The 19933-nt window shown below is 44.8% G+C and overlaps 1 protein-coding gene across 1 annotated transcript in view; it reads left to right on the forward strand.

Annotated features, from left to right (window-relative positions):
• Positions 1–451: 451 nt before the first annotated feature.
• USP50 (ubiquitin specific peptidase 50) overlaps positions 452–19933 on the forward strand; it is a gene marked incomplete at its 3' end in the record, with an annotated part of 30781 nt that continues 11299 nt past the window's right edge. The window contains exons 1-5 of the mRNA XM_081109059.1: positions 452–552; positions 1037–1232; positions 6357–6566; positions 8111–8253; positions 12205–12337. Coding sequence (XP_080965185.1) covers positions 467–552; positions 1037–1232; positions 6357–6566; positions 8111–8253; positions 12205–12337 — 768 coding nt within the window. The 5' untranslated portion in view covers positions 452–466. The remainder of the gene's footprint in view (positions 553–1036; positions 1233–6356; positions 6567–8110; positions 8254–12204; positions 12338–19933) is intronic.

A 19933-nucleotide genomic window follows, 5' to 3' on the forward strand; every position in this document is an offset into this window, starting at 1 on the left:
ACAGGAGGCAGGAGGCAACCCATGGATGTTTCTCTCTCTCATCAATGTTTTTTCTCTCTGCCTTCCACTCTAAAATCAATAAACATATCCCCGGGGGGAGGATAAAAATTAAAAAAAAAAAAGAATTCTGTGTCATGAAGTTGAAAGAGACATATTTTTAAATTATTTGTAAAAAACATCTTTATTGTTGAAATTATTACATAGGTCTCCCTTTTCCCCCCATTGACCCCCTCGAGCCGCCCCCCCAGGCCCTCACCACCCCCACGTCTGCATGCATGGGTCATGCAGATGTGCATACAAGCTCTGTGGTTGAGTCTTCTGTTCCCTCCAAACGCTCCTTTCTTTCCCCGCGGTGCCCAGTGCCGAGTGCGCAGACCACTGCCACGGCCCCCCGGCGCCCACGGGCGGGAGCCAGCCGCACTTGCAGGGCGTGACGGGCCTGCGGAACCTGGGCAACACGTGCTACATGAACGCCGTCCTGCAGTGTCTCTGCAGCATCTCGCCGCTGGTGGAGTACTTTCTCTCCGGAAAGTACATCACGGCTCTTCACAAGTAAGCCCGCGGTGCTCCCTGCAGCCGGCCTGCCCGCGCCCCCCGGCGGGGCTGGGGGGGGGGGGGGGGAGGGAGGGAACCTCTGGGTCCCTGTTCCAGCCGGTGGGGGCCAGCACCCAGACACCAGTCTAGCAGTGCTTCTCAACCTTCCCAATGCCGCGACCCTGTAATACAGTTCCTCATGTTGTGGTGACCCCCAATTTCATTGTTACAAATTGAACGTAATTAAAGCATAGTGATTAATCACAAAAACAATATGTAATTATATATGTGTTTTCCGATGGTCTTAGGCGACCCCTGTGAAAGGGTCGAGAACCACTGGCTAGGGAGAGTGCAGTGGGGCGGGGGGGGGGGGGGGGGGGGGGGGGGGGGGGAGGCGGCCAGGAAGGGAAGGGAGCTCTGTTTGGGGTCCGAGGCCGCATGCTTGAGTGTGAGGTGTCCCCTTACACGAGAGCCCCCAGACACGCAGCTCCCTTCCTCCCAGGGACTGCAGCAAAGTCGCCACCGCTTTCGCCTACGTGATGACGGACATGTGGCTTGGAGACTCGGACTGTGTCTCGCCAGAAATATTTCGGTCAGCTCTTGGCAACCTCTACCCGACGTTTATGAAAAAGACGCAACAAGACGCCCAGGAATTCTTGATTTATGTCCTGAACGAGCTTCACGAGTCTCTGAAAAAGGTCAGTAGAATGAATGGCCTTGACATAGGGTAGACCTTCAGCTCCATCCGCAACTGTCATTTTTCATTCCTTCGTCCGTTCGGTCAGTATTGCTGCTCGTGCCAAGCACAGGTGCTGGGGGGCTCCAGGTCAGCACCTGAGTGGTCTGTGCTCCCCTAACTTAGCCAGTCATCAGAACCACCAGGAAGAGTCAGGATGCAGCTGCCAGGCCTCGCCCCAGAGCTGGGGGTGGGGGGAGGTCTGGGCTGTGCTCTGGGAAAGCTCACCTGGTGTTTCCAGGGATCAAAAGGTGTGGGAACCACTAATTCTGTTCCCTTTGCCAATTACATCTGCATGGCCTACTACTACTTTTTAAAAGTGAAAATCACATTTTTTAATAAAAAATATGAGTCTTCCTGAGTTATAAGATCCAGAACTTTACAACTTAAAATAAGTGTTCCTGGGAACAACAAACCCAAGAAACTGTTAGGTTCGGTCTTAGATTACAGACAGATCTGTGTACCGTAACGTTCCATCTTCATGCCAAACACGCCCAACCCGAATCCCTCGGTCAGTTAGACATTTAATAAACCATGAAGCTGCCACTTACTATGAGTTTTGCTTTTATATACACGACTCTGCCTTCTGCCTTGACTGGAGGCCCACAGTCCCCAAAGATGTGTCCTTGACGTTAGGCGGTGTCCTTGTGGTGTCAGCTACCTCATCGCTGGCTCCAGGAAATACTCAGCATAAAGGATCACAACATAGCCATTGGTCCTTCTCATCTGCATCCCTCGGTTCCATTGTTCAGTTTAACTCCTTATAAAGTATTCATGGCTGCACTTTTTCTAGCCAGAGGGAGGGTGGTGGTCAGAAAAAGCACCTAGGTTCTCACTGTCAGCCAGTCACAAACAAACAGCATTCTGGTTCCCAAGACCAAACTTGGAGTTAGAGGCATTAATTGCATCACTGTCAGGGGAGCAGGCCCGGGCACCAGGTGTGATCCAAGAAGGCAGCCCAAGCGCAGCTCCAGAGTAGAGCTGACTGGAGCTAATGCGCCTTCCAAGTGTGTGGGTCCCTGACGAGTCAGGGTGCGCTCCCGGCCGTGCTGTTCAGAGGGTGGGCGAGGGTCAAGCCAGGCTCCAGGCCAGTTAGTCCGGCTGCCTCAGAGATTTAAGATCTGCTCTTTTTAGAAAGTTTTCTCGGAATAGACATTTCTCCAAAGAGGACATACAGATGGCCAATAGACACATGAAAAGATGCTCAGAGTCACCAATTATCACAGAAATGCACATTAAAACCACAATGAGATATCATCTCACACCTGTCAGAATGGCTATCATCAATAAGTCAACAAACTGACAAGCATTGGTGAGGATGTGGAGAAAAGGGAACCGTCGTGCACTGCTGGTGGGAATGCAGACTGGTGCAGCCACTGTGGAGACCAATAGGGAGTTACCTCAAAAAATTTAAAATGGAACTGCCTTATGGCCTAGGGATTCCACTTCTGGGAATTTATTCAAAGAAACCCAAAACACTAATTTGAAAGAATACATGCACCCCTATGTTCATAGCAGCATTATTTTCAAAAGCCAAGCTATGGAAACAACCCAAGTGCCTATCAATAGACGAGTGGATAAAAAAGCTGTGGTACATACCAGGTGTATCGGTTAATAATGTGGATTTTTTTCAATAGATGGAGTTACATATATGTTGATATATATGCGATTTTATATGTATGCTATTTTGTTGTATTGACAGCAAGCTTCAAAACTTCATATGTCAGGTTTTCTGAAGGTGTTAACATCGTAGGTATTTTTACGCTTAAAAACGTCGGATTTCGTGCAAAAAAAAGAGCATTTGCGGGAAGTTATAATTCATTACTTTATTTTGAAAAAAAGTGCCGCTGAAAGTTATCATATACTTCAGGAAGCTTCATCTCCAGATACTGTGAACGCTGGTTTAAACGCTTTAAAAGTGATGATTTCCGTGTGAAAGACAAAGAACGTCCAGGTCAACTGAAAAAGTTTGAAGACCAACAATTACAAGCATTATTGGATGAAGATGCGTGTCAAACTCAGAAACAATTTGCACAAAGATTAAATGTTGCTCAGCAAACAATTTCTGATCATTTACAAGCAATGGGAAAGATTTTAAAGGAAGGAAAATGGGTGCCACATCAACTGAACGAAAGACAAATGGAAACCCAAAAAGTCATCAGTAAAATAGTGCTTCAGCCGAACCGGTTTGGCTCAGCGGATAGAGCATCGGTCTGCGGACTCAAGGGTCCCAGGTTCGATTCCTGTCAAGGGCATGTACCTTGGTTGCAGGCACATCTCCAGGGGGGGCGTGCAGGAGGCAGCTGATTGATCTCTCTCATTGATGTTTCTAACTCTCTATCCCTCTCCCTTCTTCTCTGTGGAAAATCAATAAAATATATTAAAAAAAATAGTGCTTCAACGGCATGAAAGAAACTCTTTTTTGCATCCAATTGTAACTGGCGATGAACAGTGGATTTATTTTGAGAATCCCAAACGCACAAAATCATGGGTTGATCCAGGTCAACCATCAACATCGACTGCAAGGCCAAATCACTTCGGAAAGAAGACAATGCTCTGCGTTTGGTGGGATCAGGACGGTGTGGTGTATTATGAGCTTCTAAAACCAGGTGAAACCGTTAATACAGATCGATACTGACAATAAATAATCAATTTGAACCACGCCTTGATTGTAAAATGACCAGAATGTTCCAGAAGACACAGCAAAGTAATTTTGCTTCATGATGATGCACCATCACATACTTCAAAACCAGTTAAAGACATTAAAAGATCTTGCCTGGGAAGTATTAACCCGCCTGCTGTATTCACCAGACCTTGCTCCTTCAGATTACCACTTGTTCCGATTGATGGCACACACACTTTCTGAGCAGCACTTCAAAACTAGAAGAAGTGGAAAATTGGGTCTCTGAATGGTTTGCCTCCAAACAAGAAAAGTTCTATTGGGACGGTATCCACAAATTACCTAAAGATGAGGGAAATGTGTAGCTAGCGATGGACATTACTTTGAATAAAGCATTTTTGATGTTTCTCTTGAAATTATCGTGTTTTCTTTGATTACAAAATTCACATTATTAACCAGTACACCTGGTATATACAGTAGAATATTACTCAGCTATAAAAAGTAATGAAATCTTACCATTTGTGACAGTATGGATGAACCTAGAGAGTATTATGCTAAGTGAAATAAGTTACTCAGAGAAAGACAAATACCATGTGACTTCATTTATATGTGAGATCTAAAGAACAATATAAATGAAGAAACAAAACAGAAAGAGACTCATAAATTCAGAGAACAGACTGATGATTGCCAGAGAGGTGGCGGTTGGGGGACAGAATGAAAACTCTGAAGGGATTGAGAAGTACAGATTTGTACTTATAAAATAGTCATGGGATGTGAAGTACAGCATGGGAAATATAGTCACAAATCTATACTAATAAAAGCCTAGGTGGCCCTCGTGCACGATGTCATCACAAGACGGCTGCCACAAAGATGGCCACCACAAGATGGCCGGGCGCACAACAGAGGTGGGGCCTGGTGGCCGCTCCGCGTGGTGAGGCCTGGAGGTACCAGGGGAGGGCAGTTGTGGGCAATCGGGCTGGCAGGGGAGCAGTTAGGCATCAATCAGGCCAGCAGGGGAGTGGTTAGGGCAGCTGTGGGCAAACTACGGCCCGCGGGCCGGATCCAGCCCGTTTGAAATGAATAAAACTAAAAAAAAAAAGACCGTACCCTTTTATATAATGATGTTTACTTTGAATTTATATTAGTTCAAACAAACACTCCATCCATGCTTTTGTTCCGGCCCTCCAGTCCAGTTTAAGAACCCATTGTGGCCCTCGAGTCAAAAAGTTTGCCCACCCCTGGGTTAGGGGGTGATCAGGCTGGCAGGCAGAAGTAATTAGGGGCAATCAGGCAGGCAGGCAGGCAAGCAGTTAGGAGCCAACAGTCCTGTATTGTGAGATTGGGCCTAAACCGGCAGTCAGACATTCCTTGAGGGGTCCCAGATTGGAGAGGGTGCAGGCTGGGCTGAAGGACACCTCCCCCAACCATGCATGAATTTCATGCACCGGGCCTCTAGTCTATAATAATAAAAGTGTAATATGCTAATTAGACCGAATGTCCTTCCAGACGAAGCCAGGGCTGCGAGGGAAGCCCGATCCCGGGTGCCTGCTGGTGGCCAGAGGGAAGCCGGTGCCAGCAGCCTGGGGAAGGAAGCCTTATTCTTGCACAAATTTCGTTCATCGGGCCTCTAGTATTGTAATAACTGTGTGTGGTGCCAGGTGGGTACTGGAAATATCAGGTGGAGCACTCTGTAAAGTATATGATTGATCATTATACTGTACCCCTGAAACTAATACAACATAATATTGACTGTAAACTGTAATTGAAAAAAGTTTTAATTAAGAAATAAAAAAATAGCCCTGACCGGTTTGGCTCAGTGGATAGAGCGTCGGCCTGCGGACTGAAGGGTCCCAGGTTCGATTCCGGTCAAGGGCATGTACCTTGGTTGCGGGCACATCCCCAGTAGGGAGTGAGCAGGAGGCGGCTGATCGATGTTTCTACCTCTCTATCCTTCTCCCTTCCTCTCTGTAAAAAATCAATAAAATATATATATATTTTAAAAAGAAATAAAAATAATTTAAAAAATAAAAAGTGTTTTCTAACAAAAGGAGAAGTAGCTAGGGAGCATAGCCTGAAGGGACTGGCGGAGAGAACAAATTCCTTGATTGCATCTCCAGATCATCTTGCATGACTGAAAGCTAGTCTGAAACTTACCCAGAAACTCTTCCCGGGAAAAACTGCCTCCCGGGCCCTCTGTCACTCCATCGTGAGGCTGTGAGCTTCCGGAGCCATGGCCGTGTGTGTCACCAGGTTAGGGTATCATTCCTCAGCTTCACTGAGGGGGGGACTAGCTGGATTATCAGAACTCACACGTACTACCTGCTCTTAAGAAGTTCTCACTCTATGTATTGTCTGAATCCACAACATGGTTTCTGGCGGCAGTGTATTGTTCTGATAGAAAAAAGGCAAGTCGTTCTATTAAAACCTTTTTGATAACCAGTCATTGGTTTCCATCCCTTGATGTAGTTCCACCGGAGAAGATCCTGCGAGACAGGGTCTGTTCCGAGGTGCTGCAGGAAGGCGATTGCCAGCGAGACCTCCATCGTCACCCGGCTGTTTGAAGGGCAGCTCAACTACAGCATCATGTGCCTCAAGTGTGAGAACTGCACCTACAGGAACGAAGTCTTCACAGTCCTCCCCCTCCCCATCCCGTCCGAATACAAGTGCTCTCTCCAGGTAGGGCTCTCACTGCTGCTTGCTTTCTTGTCTGGTTCTATCCGGCCCTGGATTCTCTTAGGCCTGTTTCCTGTATTTTCTAGTAAGAAAGGAGCTGCTTTATAACTTAAAAAAAAAAAAAAAAAAGGAAGCCATGATGATAACATTTTATAGAAAAGTGACAGACAAAAGTTACTGTGACTTCTACTGCATTTCTATGTACTCAGTAAAGAAACCTTGTTGTAAAATTGAAAAGATAAATGGGGTTTATTTGATCTGTTGTCATGGCGTGGTACATATAAGGAATTTAAACTTTCTTGCAAAAAATTTTTGGCCTTTCCTTATCTCAAAGGTCTGTAGGTCCATTTTGGGAACTAGATATAAAAGATTCTGACTCAGTCTTGAGTTCTTATATTTTATTTACTTATTTATATATATTTTAAATATATTTTTATTGATTTTAGAGGAAGGGAGAGGGAGAGAGAGACAGAAACATCAATGATGAAAGAGAATCATTGATTGGCTGCCTCCTGCAACCCCCCCCTACTGGGGATCAAGCCCACAACCCCGGGCATGTGCCCTTGACTGGAATCGAACCCAGGGCCCTTCATTCCCCAAGCTGATGCTCTATCCACTGAGCCAAACCAGTTAGGGCGAGCTGTTACATTTTTAGACAAAAGCTGTGAAGTGTGTGGGGAAAATAGAATGGAATCTAGTGCCTTAGTTTACTTCTTGAATTTTCTTCACCATAATACCAAAAGCTAATGTAGCGGCGGGTGTGGTGGTAGAAGGCAGGGAGTAGTTTGGAGGCGGGAGCAATGCATCTCCTTGTAGGATGATACACATTTACCAGAATTGGAGAATAGAATCCTACTAATTCAGAACGGGACTTGTTCGCAGATCAAATGGCTACAGATGGCTGGAAACGAATCCCAGAGACTCTAAATGAGGTGCTGGTGTGTCTACTGAAAGCAGAATCTGTCCTGCTCCCCTTTAGGTTAATGGTTTGCAGAGCTGAGGGTACCTGGCTACACTGAGGACATCTCCTGGACATGGGATCTCGTTCTCTCTGTTCTTCTGGCTTTATATGGGCATCTCAAAAGCCCAAGACATGGTCATGGTCCAATCACCAGGTCAAAACACTGAGATGTGGTCATTGTCCAATCACCAGGTCACTTTTGTGACGAGATGAATAATGTAAAACAGCTGCCTGACTGGTTAGTGGAAACTTCACCGTCAATATTATTCTGAAGTTAACATGCTGATTCAGAGATTAGATCCCAATGGGCACGTGGGCCCACTTCAGTGACGGAAGTGAGCAGGAAGCACCTCCTTTGCAGGGAGATGTGACCCCCATCCCCCCATCCCCCCTCCTTCCCCCTCCCCCCCCCTCCCCCCGCCCCCCTCCTCCCAGGTGCAGCTTGTGATGCTGGTGCGTCCTGGACCTGCTGGCACTGAGGAAGGCAGCACGGGCTCTATTCACAGGCTCTTCGGAGGCTGCAGTATGAACAGAGCCTGGTCACCGTTGGTCCAGCTGGTCACCCAAAGCTGCTTTACCTCAACAGGACTGTCTCCAGTGCTTTTTCCAGCAAGACACACTGACCTGGAACAACCAGATTCACTGCTCCTTTTGTGAAACTAAGCAAGAAGCAGCTGTGAGGGCCAGCATTTCCAAAGCACCGAAAATAATGATCTTTCACTTGAAAAGGTATGGATTTTGACATTTTGTGAGCATATTTTTAAAGATATATTTTTATTAATTTCAGAGAGGATGGGAGAGGGCAAAGGGAGAAACATCAATGACGAGGGAGAATCATTGATTGGCTGCCTCCTGTACGCCCCCTACTGGAGATCGAGCCCGCAACCTGGACCATGTGCCTGGGACCCTTCAGTCTGCAGGCCGACGCTCTATCCATTGAGCCAAACCAGCTAGGGCGAGCATATTTCTTGAACAGCTTTATCAAGATAGAATTCAATACCATGCAATACACCCACTTAAAATGTGCAATTCAATGGTATCCAATATATTACACTGATTTTTTAAATTTTGTGGTAAAATACTAGTATATTAACATAAAATTTGTCATTTTAGACCGTTTTAAGTGTATACTTTGTTGGCATTAATTACATCTATGTTGTGCAACAATCACCACTATTTCCAAAACATTTTCATCACTCCAAGCAGAAACTCTGCACTCATTAAGCAATAACTCCCCATTCCTCATCCCCTCACCCCAAGTAACCTCTCATCTACTTTCTGGGTCTTTAATTCTACCTATTTTAGGTGCTTCATGTAAGTGGAATCATACAACATTCATCCTTTCTGCTGGCCTATTTCACTTAGCATCATGTTTTCCAGGTTCGTTCATGTGTACCAGAAGTTTGTTCCTTTTTATGGCTGAGTAATATTCCACTGTATGTATGCCAGATTTTGTTTATCTGTTCATCTGTAGATGGACATTTGGTATTCACTTTGAGTGCTTTTAAAAAATAAATTCCATATATATATATATATATATATATATATATATATATAGAAAATAAAGAAAACAATATTTAAAAAAAATAAAATAAAATAAAATAAAATAAATAAATAAATTCCCTGACCCCACCATTACAAATTCTGATTCCACAGGTCTGAGGCAGAGTCTAAGCATTCTATATTAATTTTTATATCCCCCCACCAAACTTTATTTTAAAACTTTCGAATCTACAAAGAAGTTGAAACTATGTCATGAATACCCATCTGCCCTAAAATGTTCATTAGTTGGTGACACTTTGCCACATTTCCTTTCTCTTTTCTGTCTCTCTCCTCTTTCCCTCCTTCCCCCTATTCCATTTTCTTTTTTCTTTTTTTTAAAAATATATTTTATTGATTTTTTACAGAGAGGAAGGGAGAGGGATAGAGAGTCAGAAACATCGATGAGAGAGAAACATCGATCAGCTGCCTCCTGCACAATCCCCTCTGGGGATGTGCCCGCAACCCAGGTACATGCCCTTGACTGGAATTGAACCTGATACTCTTCAGTCCGCAGGCTGACGCTCTATCCACTGAGCCAAACCGGTCAGGGCACCATTCCATTTTCTTAGCTGAACCATCTGAAGTAAGACGCAGCACATGGCATTTTATGCTTAGATACTCCACCACGTGTCACCTGAGAATAAGGGCATTCTCCTGCATAATCGCCATTGTCACGCCTAAGAAATGTGACAACAATTTTATATCACCTACGTACAGTCCATCCTGATTTCTCCCATCCCCAAAATGTCTTTGAATACTTTTTTGAAATCTAGAATCCAATCAAGGGTCCTACATTGCATTTGGCTGTCTCTTTCAATCTAAAACAGTCTTTCCCCCTTTTTATATATCTAAACTTTTTTTTTTCTTATATTGAGCCTTTGAGGAGCTCATTGTTTAGACCAGCGATGGTGAACCTATGACACGCGTGTCAGAGGTGACACGTGAACTCATTTTTTTAGTTGATTTTTCTTTGTTAAATGGCATTTAAATATATAAAATAAATATCAAAAATGTAAATCTTTGTTTTACTATGGTTGCAAATATCAAAAAATGTTTATATGTGACATGGCACCAGAGTTAAGTTAGGGTTTTTCAAAATGCTGACACACCGAGCTCAAAAGGTTCGCCATCACTGGTTTAGACTGTGTCTTGCTCTGGATTTAGTTAACTGTTTCCTCATGGTTAGATTCAGGCTAAATTTTTAAAAAATTTATTTTTATTGATTTCAGAGAGGAAGGGAGAGGGAGACAGAGATAGAAACATCAATAATGAGAGAGAATCATTGATCAGCTGCCTCCTGCAGCCACACTGGGGATTGAGCCCGAAACCCGGGCATGTGCTCTGACTGGAAATTGAACTGTGACCTTCTGGTTCCTAGGTGGACACTCAACCACTGAGCCACACCAGCCGGGCCAGGCTAAATTTTTCTTTTATTGTATTTTATTTTTAGGAAGAATTTGGCATAGATGATGTTGTGTGCTGATCACTTTGCATCAGGAGGCACACCATAAGAGTTTCTCTCACTATTAGTACTGTTAGGTTTGATCCCTTTGGTAAGGTGGTGACTGCAAGATCTCGCCATTTAAAGCTGTAGTTTTCCCCCTGTAATTGGTATCACTCTGGACCTACGGACACTTAAACCTTATGTGTTCCATATCCATTACTATCATCGTTCTTCTTGATGTTCAAGTTGTTTAAAATTGGCCAGTGAGATCCCTTCAAGCTTTTGTTACCTCATTAGTTAGCTCATTTAGTTTTAATAAAATATAGTAACAGGCACAAAATTCATCCTTGTTAGATGAACAGTTCTATGAATTTTTAAAAATGCACACAGTCATGTGACCATCAGCCAACATATAGACCAGGTGTCCTCAAACTTTTTAAACAGGGGGCCAGTTCACTGTCCCTCAGACCGTTGGAGGGCCGGACTATAGTTTAAAAAAAAAAAACTATGAACAAATTCCTATGCACACTGCACATATCTTATTTTGCTGTAAAAAACCAAAACGGGAACAAATACAATATTTGTATTTGCATGTGGCCTGCGGGCCATAGTTTGAGGACCCCTGATATAGACTATCTCTGTCACCCCAAAAAGCTTTCTCATGCTCCTTAATAATCAGTCACTTCTCTGCTCTCAGCCCCTGGAAATTTCTGATCTGATTTCTATCCTTACAGTTTTGCTTTTTCCAGAATGCCCTGTGTTATACTATATGCAGCTTTTTGAGTTTGGCTTCTTTTACTTAGCACCATGTTTCTGAGATGAATTTGTGGTGTGTTGTAGAGCAGTGTAGTGTAGTATTTTTATTGCTGTGTAGTAGTCACTTTTATGAAGGTATCACATTCACCAGTTGATGAACATTTGGGTTGTGTCCAGTTTGAGGCAGATGCGGATACAGCTGCTATAAACATTAGCATATGGATTTTCATGTGGATATAAGTTTTCATTTCTTTTCATATGATACCTAGGCATAGGGTTGCTGGGTCATATGGTCCCTTCATTTTTGCAAACAAGGCTTCTTGCTTTCAGGCATAGCCTACCTCAGGCTCATCCAGGAATTGCCCCGCCCCAGGCCTAAATCAGCCATTTTTCCAAAATGAACCTAACTTATTTTTTAAGGAGCTCCGGGGTGATTCTGCGATGGACTCAGATGGGAACTGCTGCTCCATATAGCAAATAGAGAATGTGGCAAGCGTTTCACAAAATTTTATCCTATTAAAGAGATGTTAAAGCCTAAGAGCTGGCAAGCTGGCCACCGCCAAGACCACGTGTGCTGATATCCAGAAGAGGGAAACTGAGGCAGCTTGGCAAAGTGAACGCACCAGCCATTCCGCAGTGATGTCTCCAGGTGCTGCCAGTGTGGCTCCTTCTCCCCGAGCCCCCTGGATTGACTCCACACTGTCCCAGGTCCTGACCCGAGCTCGTGGCCCTCTCCAGTCTCAGTGTTGACAAGGCCTGTGGATGTAGAGCTCCCAAGTATATGTAGACATGAAAAACTTCTGTGAACACATCTGCACCAAATAATCTGTTTAAGAAATTACTCTGAACTGTACTTAGAATTGGTCAAGGTATGGGGACTTCATTCCTGAGTGCCGCACGGACTCACTTTTCATTTCACACATTTATTGTCGCTCCAGGTTTGACATTCTGGGTACAATGAAAAGGAAACTGAGAACCGATATTCACTACCCACTCACTAACTTGGACCTTACTCCTTACATTTGTCCAGTTTTCCGGAAACATCCTAAATATAATCTCTGTGCAGTGGTGGTGAGTAAAATACAACTATTTAAAAAACACAAATTTGAAGAAAACTGTAGAATTATCTGCTTAAATGCCTGCGCCTTCTGTCTTTCCCTGACTTCTCCTATATGTTGCTTTTTAAAACAAAATATAGAGCCTGGAAACTCCCTGCTTTGACCCTGAGCCGTAGAGCAGTGAAAGAATAAAATGCCCTGCTTGCTGCCTCCTCACTTCCCCCGACTCAGTGGCTGTTTCAGATCTAGGGACATTTGCAGATTGTGCTCTGGGGGCAGTAGAAGTTGGTTTCGATAACTTTATGTTGAGTAACTGTGAGCCACTGCACGACCAAAACCCCAAACACTAGGTACATAGTAGTCGCAGACTCACTGCCTGTATACATCCAGTCCTAGGTATACAACCCCCAGACGCGCCTTTGGGCTCTGTGTCAACTCTCATCATTGAGGATTCCCAGAAGGAAAGAAAGCATGGGGTATATTCAGACCAAGTTGTCTACTATATAGATAGTAGTTAATAATAGCAATTGCCATCATGTATTGAGCCTGGTATTATGTTAAGTACTTAACACGTATTTTCCCATTTAATTATTTCAACAATTCTATGGCGTACGTACAATTATTTTTAAAGCCTGTGCTATAGATGGGTGCCATGTGGTTTAGTCATTAGCCATGGCAATATATTAAGGGATGTGCAGTGGTAAGTAGAGAGAAGGAATGTTTATCTACCTACCTACCATCTGTCTGTCAAAAATTATTTCAATTTATATATCATATATTAAGAGTGGGTGTGTGGGCCATGGCCGGGTAGATCAGTTGGTTAGAGTATTGTCCTGATACACCAAGGTTGCAGGTTTGATCCCCGGTAAGGGTAATACAGGAGTCAACCAATGAATGCATAAATAAGTGGAACAACAAATCGATGTTTCTCTTTCTCTCTCAAACCAATAAATTAAAAAAAAATGGGTGTGTAAATACATATATATGGCATATATATACATTGAGATCATAATATATAAAGTATATACATATATTAAGAGCACATATACACATGTATGTATATCCTATCTACTAAAAGAGAAACACGGTAATTAGCGTATGTCTACTACCCTTCCCATTGGCTAATCAGGGTGATATGCAAATTAACTGCCAGCCAAGATGGCGGCCGGCAGCCAGGCAGCTTGAAACTAACATGAGGCTTGCTTGCTTCAGTGACAGAGGAAACCAATGTTCCCCGCCTGCCTTGCTGGTCTCTGAGCTTGCAGTTTGAAACATAGTTACAAATATAGAAGCTAAACAAAACCCCAGAAACCTGCTTTCAGTGAGCCGGGATCTCAGAGCTGGAGTTGATACAGTGTTTCGATTATAGAACCCAAAAAAACCAGATACCTGCTTTCAGCAGCCGAGGCCTCAGAGCTGGAGTCAGAGCTAAAGCTGGCCCAGAATTAAAAAAAAAAGAAAAAAAGTAGCAGTTGGGAGCTTCAGTCACCCGCCAGCCTGAAAACAGCCCTCAGCCCCTCACCCAGACTGGCCAGGCACCCCAGTCGGGACCCCCACCCTGAAGGGTGTGTGACCAGCTGCAAACAGCCATCATCCCCTCACCCAGGCTGGCCAGGCACCCCAGTGGGGACCCCCACCCTGATCCAGGACACCCTTCAGGGCAAACCAGACGGCCCCCACCCATGCACCAGGCCTCTATCCTATATAGTAAAAGAGTAATATACCTCCCAGCACCAGGATCAGCGGAGCTGCGAGGCCTCCTGGCACAGGGATCAGCGTGACAGGGGGCAGCGCCCAAACCCCAAGATCGCCCTGTGGCTCTGTATGTGACGGGGGTGGGGCCACAACCTCCCTATTCGCCCTGCTCTGTTCGTGACAGGGGAAGGCACCCCAACCCCCTGATCAGCTCTGCTCTGTGCCTGATAGGGGGGAGCTCCCCAACCCCCTGATCACCCTGCGGCTCTGTGTGTGACAGGGTACGGCGCCCCAACCTCCCCCCCGCCCCCATGGGCCCTGCTCTGTGTGTGACGGGGTAGAGCCATAACCTCCCCATCGGCCCTGCCCTGAATGTGAGAGTGGCGGCGACCCAACCCCCTGATTGGCCCTGCTCTGTGGGTGATAGAGGGCAGTACCCCACCCCCCCTCCACGGGCCCTGCTCTGTGTGTGACAGGGTACGGAGCCCCAACCCCCCTGATGGGCCCTGCTCTGTGCATGACAGGGGGTGGCGCCGCAACCTCCCCATCGACCCTGCCTTGAGTGTGACGGGGGGCAGTGCCCCAACCCCCCAATCGGCCCTACCCTGAGCGTGACTGAGGGTGGCATCGCAACCTCCCGATCCGCCCTGCTCTGTGCATGACAGGGGGCAGCGCCCCAACTCCCCAATCAGCCCTGCTCTGAGCCCGACCAGGGGCTGTACCTAGGAATTGGGCCTGCCCTCTGCCACCTGGGAGGAGGCCTAAGCCAGCAGGTCGTTATCTCCCGAGGGGTCCCAGACCGCGAGAGGGCACAGGCCGGGCTGAGGGATGCCCCCTCCCACCCGAGTGCACAAATTTTTGTGCACCGGGCCTCTAGTCTATATATATATAAAAGCCTAAGTGACCTTTACGACGAAACGACCAGAATGACTGGTCGCTGTGATGTGCACTTAGCAGGCAGGCAGGCAGGCGAGCAGTAAGGAGTGAGCAGGCAGGCTAGTGGTTAGGAGGGCATGGTCCTGGATTGCCAGAGGGATTTCTGACTGTTGGATGTCCAACTGCAGGGATTGGGCCTAAACTGGCAGTCAGACATCCCCCAAGGGGTCCTGGATTGCAAGAGGGCGCAGGCCAGGCTAAGGGACCCCCACCCCGAACCACCATGCATGAATTTCGTGTACCAGGCCTCTAGTATACATATAAAAACATACACATATACATAGAGTAAAAGGAAAAAAGAACACATAGACTGTAAAATATAGATCTTGGTTTAAATCCCAACGCTGCCACTTACTAGTTATAGGACCTGGGACTCTTGTGCCAGTCTCTCATCTGTAAAATAGTAGCATTGCTACTCGATTATAGGCTTGCTGTGACGACTAGATTAAATGATGAAGGCACATGACACAAGTTACCCTCCCCAAAGATCATGAAGATATTCACTTATATTATCATATAAAAAGCTTGGTTTTACCTTAACAGTTTTTAAATATATATATATATATTATTGATTTTTTACAGAGAGGGAAGGAGAGGGATAGAGAGTTAGAAACATCGATGAGAGAGAAACATCGATCAGCTGCCTCCTGCACATCTCCCACTGGGGATGTGCCCGCAACCCAGGTACATGCCCTTGACCGGAATCAAACCTGGGACTCTTCAATCTGCAGGCTGATGCTCTATCCTCTGAGCCAAACCAGTTAGGGCCTTAACACAGTTTTTAAAATTATTCTTAAAAGTGTCCATTGTGGCCCTGGCCAGTTTGGCTCAGTGGATAGAGCGTCAGCCTGCAGATTGAAGAGTCCCAGGTTCGACTCCGGCCAAGGGCACATGCCTGGGTTGAGGGCTTGATCCCCAGTGGGGGGCATGCAGGAGGCAGCCAATTAATGATTCTCTCTCATCATTGATGTTTCTATTTCTCTCTCCTTCTCCCTTCCTCTCTGAAATCAATAAAGAAATATATATATATCTAAAAAGTGTCCATTGTTTACATTTTTTACATTTTCAATTTTATTGGTAAATGTCAGTTTTTTCTTTCCAATTATTACATCTCTTGTTTATTTTTCTTGTCCTACTTCTCTCACTAGGACACCCAGTATGTGTAAAATATTGTGTTACTCCCTTTCAGACTGCAGTTTCTGCTGAAAAATCTACTGATAATCTTAGGCGGGGGGAGGGGAGGTAGGGAGGTCCTTGTAGTGACAAGTTGTTTTCCTCTTGCTGCTTTTAAGATCCTCTCATTGTCTTTAACTTTTGACTTTTTAAATAGTAATGTGTCTCAGCGTGGGTCTCTGGGTTCATCTTTTTTTTTTTAAAATATATTTTATTGATTTTTTACAGAGAGGAAGGGAGAGAGATAGAGAGCTAGAAACATCAATGAGAGAGAAACATCGATCAGCTGCCTCCTGCACACCCCCTACTGGAGATGTGCCCGCAACCCAGGCATATGCCCTTGACTGGAATCAAACCTGGGACCCTTCAGTCTGCAGGCCGACGCTCTATCCACTGAGCCAAACCGGTTTCGGCTGGGTTCATCTTATTTGGAAGTTTCTGGGCTTCCTGTATCTTTTTAATATATAATTTTTATATTTTAATATCTATTTCCTTTCTCAAGTTAGGGAAGTTTTCAGCCATTATTTCTTCAAATAAGTTTTCTGCCCCTTTCTCTCTTTCCCTTGCGGGACCCCTATAATACAAATGTTAGCCCTCTTGATGTTGTTCCATAAGTCCCTTAAGCTATTGTTGTTCTTTTAAAATTATTTTTTTTTCTTTTTGCTGCTCTGATGGGGTGAGTTCCATTTTTATCCTTGAGTCCACTGATCCTTTCTTTCATTTCTAGTCTGTTGAAGCCTTCTAGTGTATTTTTCAGTTCAGTTTTGCGTTTTTTGCTCTGTGACTTCTCTTAGGTACTGTCTTATTTTTCCCTCTCTGTTGAAGTAGTTCTCACTTTGTTCATCAGTTTTTTTCCTGAGTTTGGTGACAATTACTTTGAACTTTTTATCAGGTAAATTACTTATCTCCATTTTATTAAGTTTTTTTCCTGAGTTTTTATCTTGTTCTTTCATTTGAACATATTCCTTTGTTTCTTCATTTTACTTGATTCTCTGTGATGGTTTCTATACATTAGATAAAACAGCCACCTCTTAGCCCTGGCAGGGTAGCACAGTTGGCTAGAATGTTGACCCAAAAACCCAAGCTCCCCTCGGCTACCAGAGCCAGGCAATCAAGGGGAATCCCCTGGGCAGGCAGCAGCCCCAAAAACCAGGACACCAGATACATGTAGCAGCTCTCCTGGGGCGATACTAGCACTCCAGAGTATGGCCAGGGGAGAGTGGAAAGACAGTGCCTACCTCTGAGGTCCCCAGAAAGGATTACATCAGCCCATAGATGTGTCTTTGTTTAGGAGTCTGCCCCTGAGGCAGCTTTGATAATAAGCTAATGGCACGCTCCCACAGAAAGAACTCCTGGATCGGTGGCTTCTTGCTGTGCCTTGGTGGTGGTGGCAGTTTAAGGACGTTTTCTCTGTTGGCACAAGTCCTGTGGGACCCACAGGCTAAGCCCCCAGGGCCACCAGAGCCAGGCAAGGTAGAGGGGTTCCCTGGCAGCAGCTGCAAAAATTATAAGCTCCTTCTGGGAGATACCGGTGAGCTGGAGAAAGGCCCAGGGAGAGCGCAACGATGGATTCCACCTGCACAAGTTTGCTGAAAGCACCTTCGTAGGCCCCTAGTTGTGTGCCAAACAAGAGCCCGCCCTCAGGCTTAATTAAGCTCCTGGAATCAAACTGGCCTCCCTCCTGGAAAGACTAATTTACAACCAAGGAGTCAAGCAAAAGGAAAAGGAACCTACTGGATAGAAAAAGATAGATGCAAATCACACATCTGATAGGGGTTAATATAGAATGGAGAAAGGAAAGTCTCTTCAATAAATGGTGCTGGAAAAAAATGGGCAGCCACATGCAAAAGGATGAAATAGACCTCTATGTTACACCATACACAAAATTAACTCAAAATGGATTAAAGACTTGAACATAAGCCCTGACCAGTTTGGCTCAGTGGATGGAGTGTCGGCCTGTGGACTGAAGGGTCCCGGGTTCGATTCCGGTCAAGGGCATGTACCTGGGTTGCGGGCACATCCCCAGTGGGAGATGTGCAGGAGGCAGCTGGTCAATGTTTCTCTCTCAACGATGTTTCTGGCTCTCTTTCCCTCTCCCTTCCTCTCTGTAAAAAATCAATAAAATATATTAAAAAAAAAATTTTAAAAAAAAAAAAAGACTTGAACATAAGACCTGAAACCATAAAATACATAGAACAAAACACAGGCATTAAGCTGCTGGACATCAGCCTTACTAGTAGTGATGTTTTTGTGGATTAGACTCTAACAGCAAGGGAAACAAAAGCAAATAAACAAAAAGTGGTACCACATGGAACTAAAAAACTTCTGCACAGACCTAGCCGGTTTTGCTCAGTGGATAGAGCATCGGCCTGCGGACTGAAGGGTCCCAGGTTCGATTCTGGTCAAGGACACATGCCCAGGTTGTGAGCTCAATCCCCAGAAGTGGGTGTGCAGAAGACAGGTGATCAATGATTCTCATCATTGATGTTTCTATCTGTCTCCCTCTCCCTTCTCTGAAATCAATAAAAATATATTTTAAAAAAGAATTGACTAGCAATCCCTTCTTTGAAAAATAAGTAAATAAATAAAGAGCTTCTGCACAGCAAGGGAAACCATCAGTAAAAGGAAAAGGTAACCCACTGGATGGGAAAAGATAGTTGCAAATCACACATCTGATAGGGGTTAATATACACAATATATACAGAAGTCATATAACTCAACAACAACAAAACAACCAACCTGATTTTAAAATGGGCAGAGGAGCCCTGGCTGGGTTGCTCAGTGGTGAGAGCATTGGCACATGGACTGACAGTCTCTGGTTTGATTCCAGTCAAGAGCACATACCTCGGTTGCAAGCTCAATCCCTGGTCCCGGTCAGGGCACATGCAGGAGGCAACCAATTAATTTGTCTCTCTCATATCAATGTCTCTCTTCTCTCTCTCTCTCTCTCTCTCTCTCTCTCTCTCTCTCTCTCTCTCCCTCCCCCCCTCTCTTCCACTCTCTCTAAAAATCAATGGGGGAAAAATCCTTGGGTGAGGATTAACAACAACAAAATGGGCAGAGGATCTGAATAAATATTTTTCCAAAGGAGTTGTACATATGGCCAGTTGGCACACACAAAGTTCTTCAACATCAGGGAAATGCAAGTTAAAACCACATTGAGATATCACCTCACATCTATTAAAATGGCTATCATCAGCCCTAGCTGGTTCGGCTCAGTGGATAGAGCATTGGACTGCAGACTGGAAGGTCCCAGGTTTGATTCCGATCAAGGGCACATCTCGGGTTGCGGGCTCAATCGCAGTGGGGGGCAGGCAGGAGGCAACCGATCAATGATACTCTCTCATCATTGATGTTTCTCTCTCTCCCTCTCCCTCTCTGAAAGCAATAAAAATATATTTTTTTAAAAAATGGCTATCATCAAAAAGACAAGAACTAATAAGCAAGGAATAGGATGCAAAGAAAAGGGAGCCCTTTGTGCACTATTGGTGGGAATGTAAATTACAGCCACTATGAAGCAGTGTGGATATTCCCTTAAAAATTAAGAATAAAACTACCATATGATTGAATTATTCCACTTCTGGGTGTTTATCCGAAGAATACGAAACACTAATTCAAAAAGATATCCCCCATCCCTGTGTCCATTGAAGCATTTTTTGCAATAGCCAAGATATGAAAACTACCTAAGAGTTCACTGACAGATGAATGGATAAAAAAAGATGTGAACATCAACAACAAAAAAGATGTGAACACACACACCCTACACCAGTGGTCAGCAAACTGTGCCTATTATAAAACAGTACTA

The sequence above is a fragment of the Myotis nattereri genome, assembly GCF_964212035.1.
Source record: "Myotis nattereri genome assembly, chromosome: 1".
Lineage (NCBI taxonomy): Eukaryota > Metazoa > Chordata > Mammalia > Chiroptera > Vespertilionidae > Myotis > Myotis nattereri.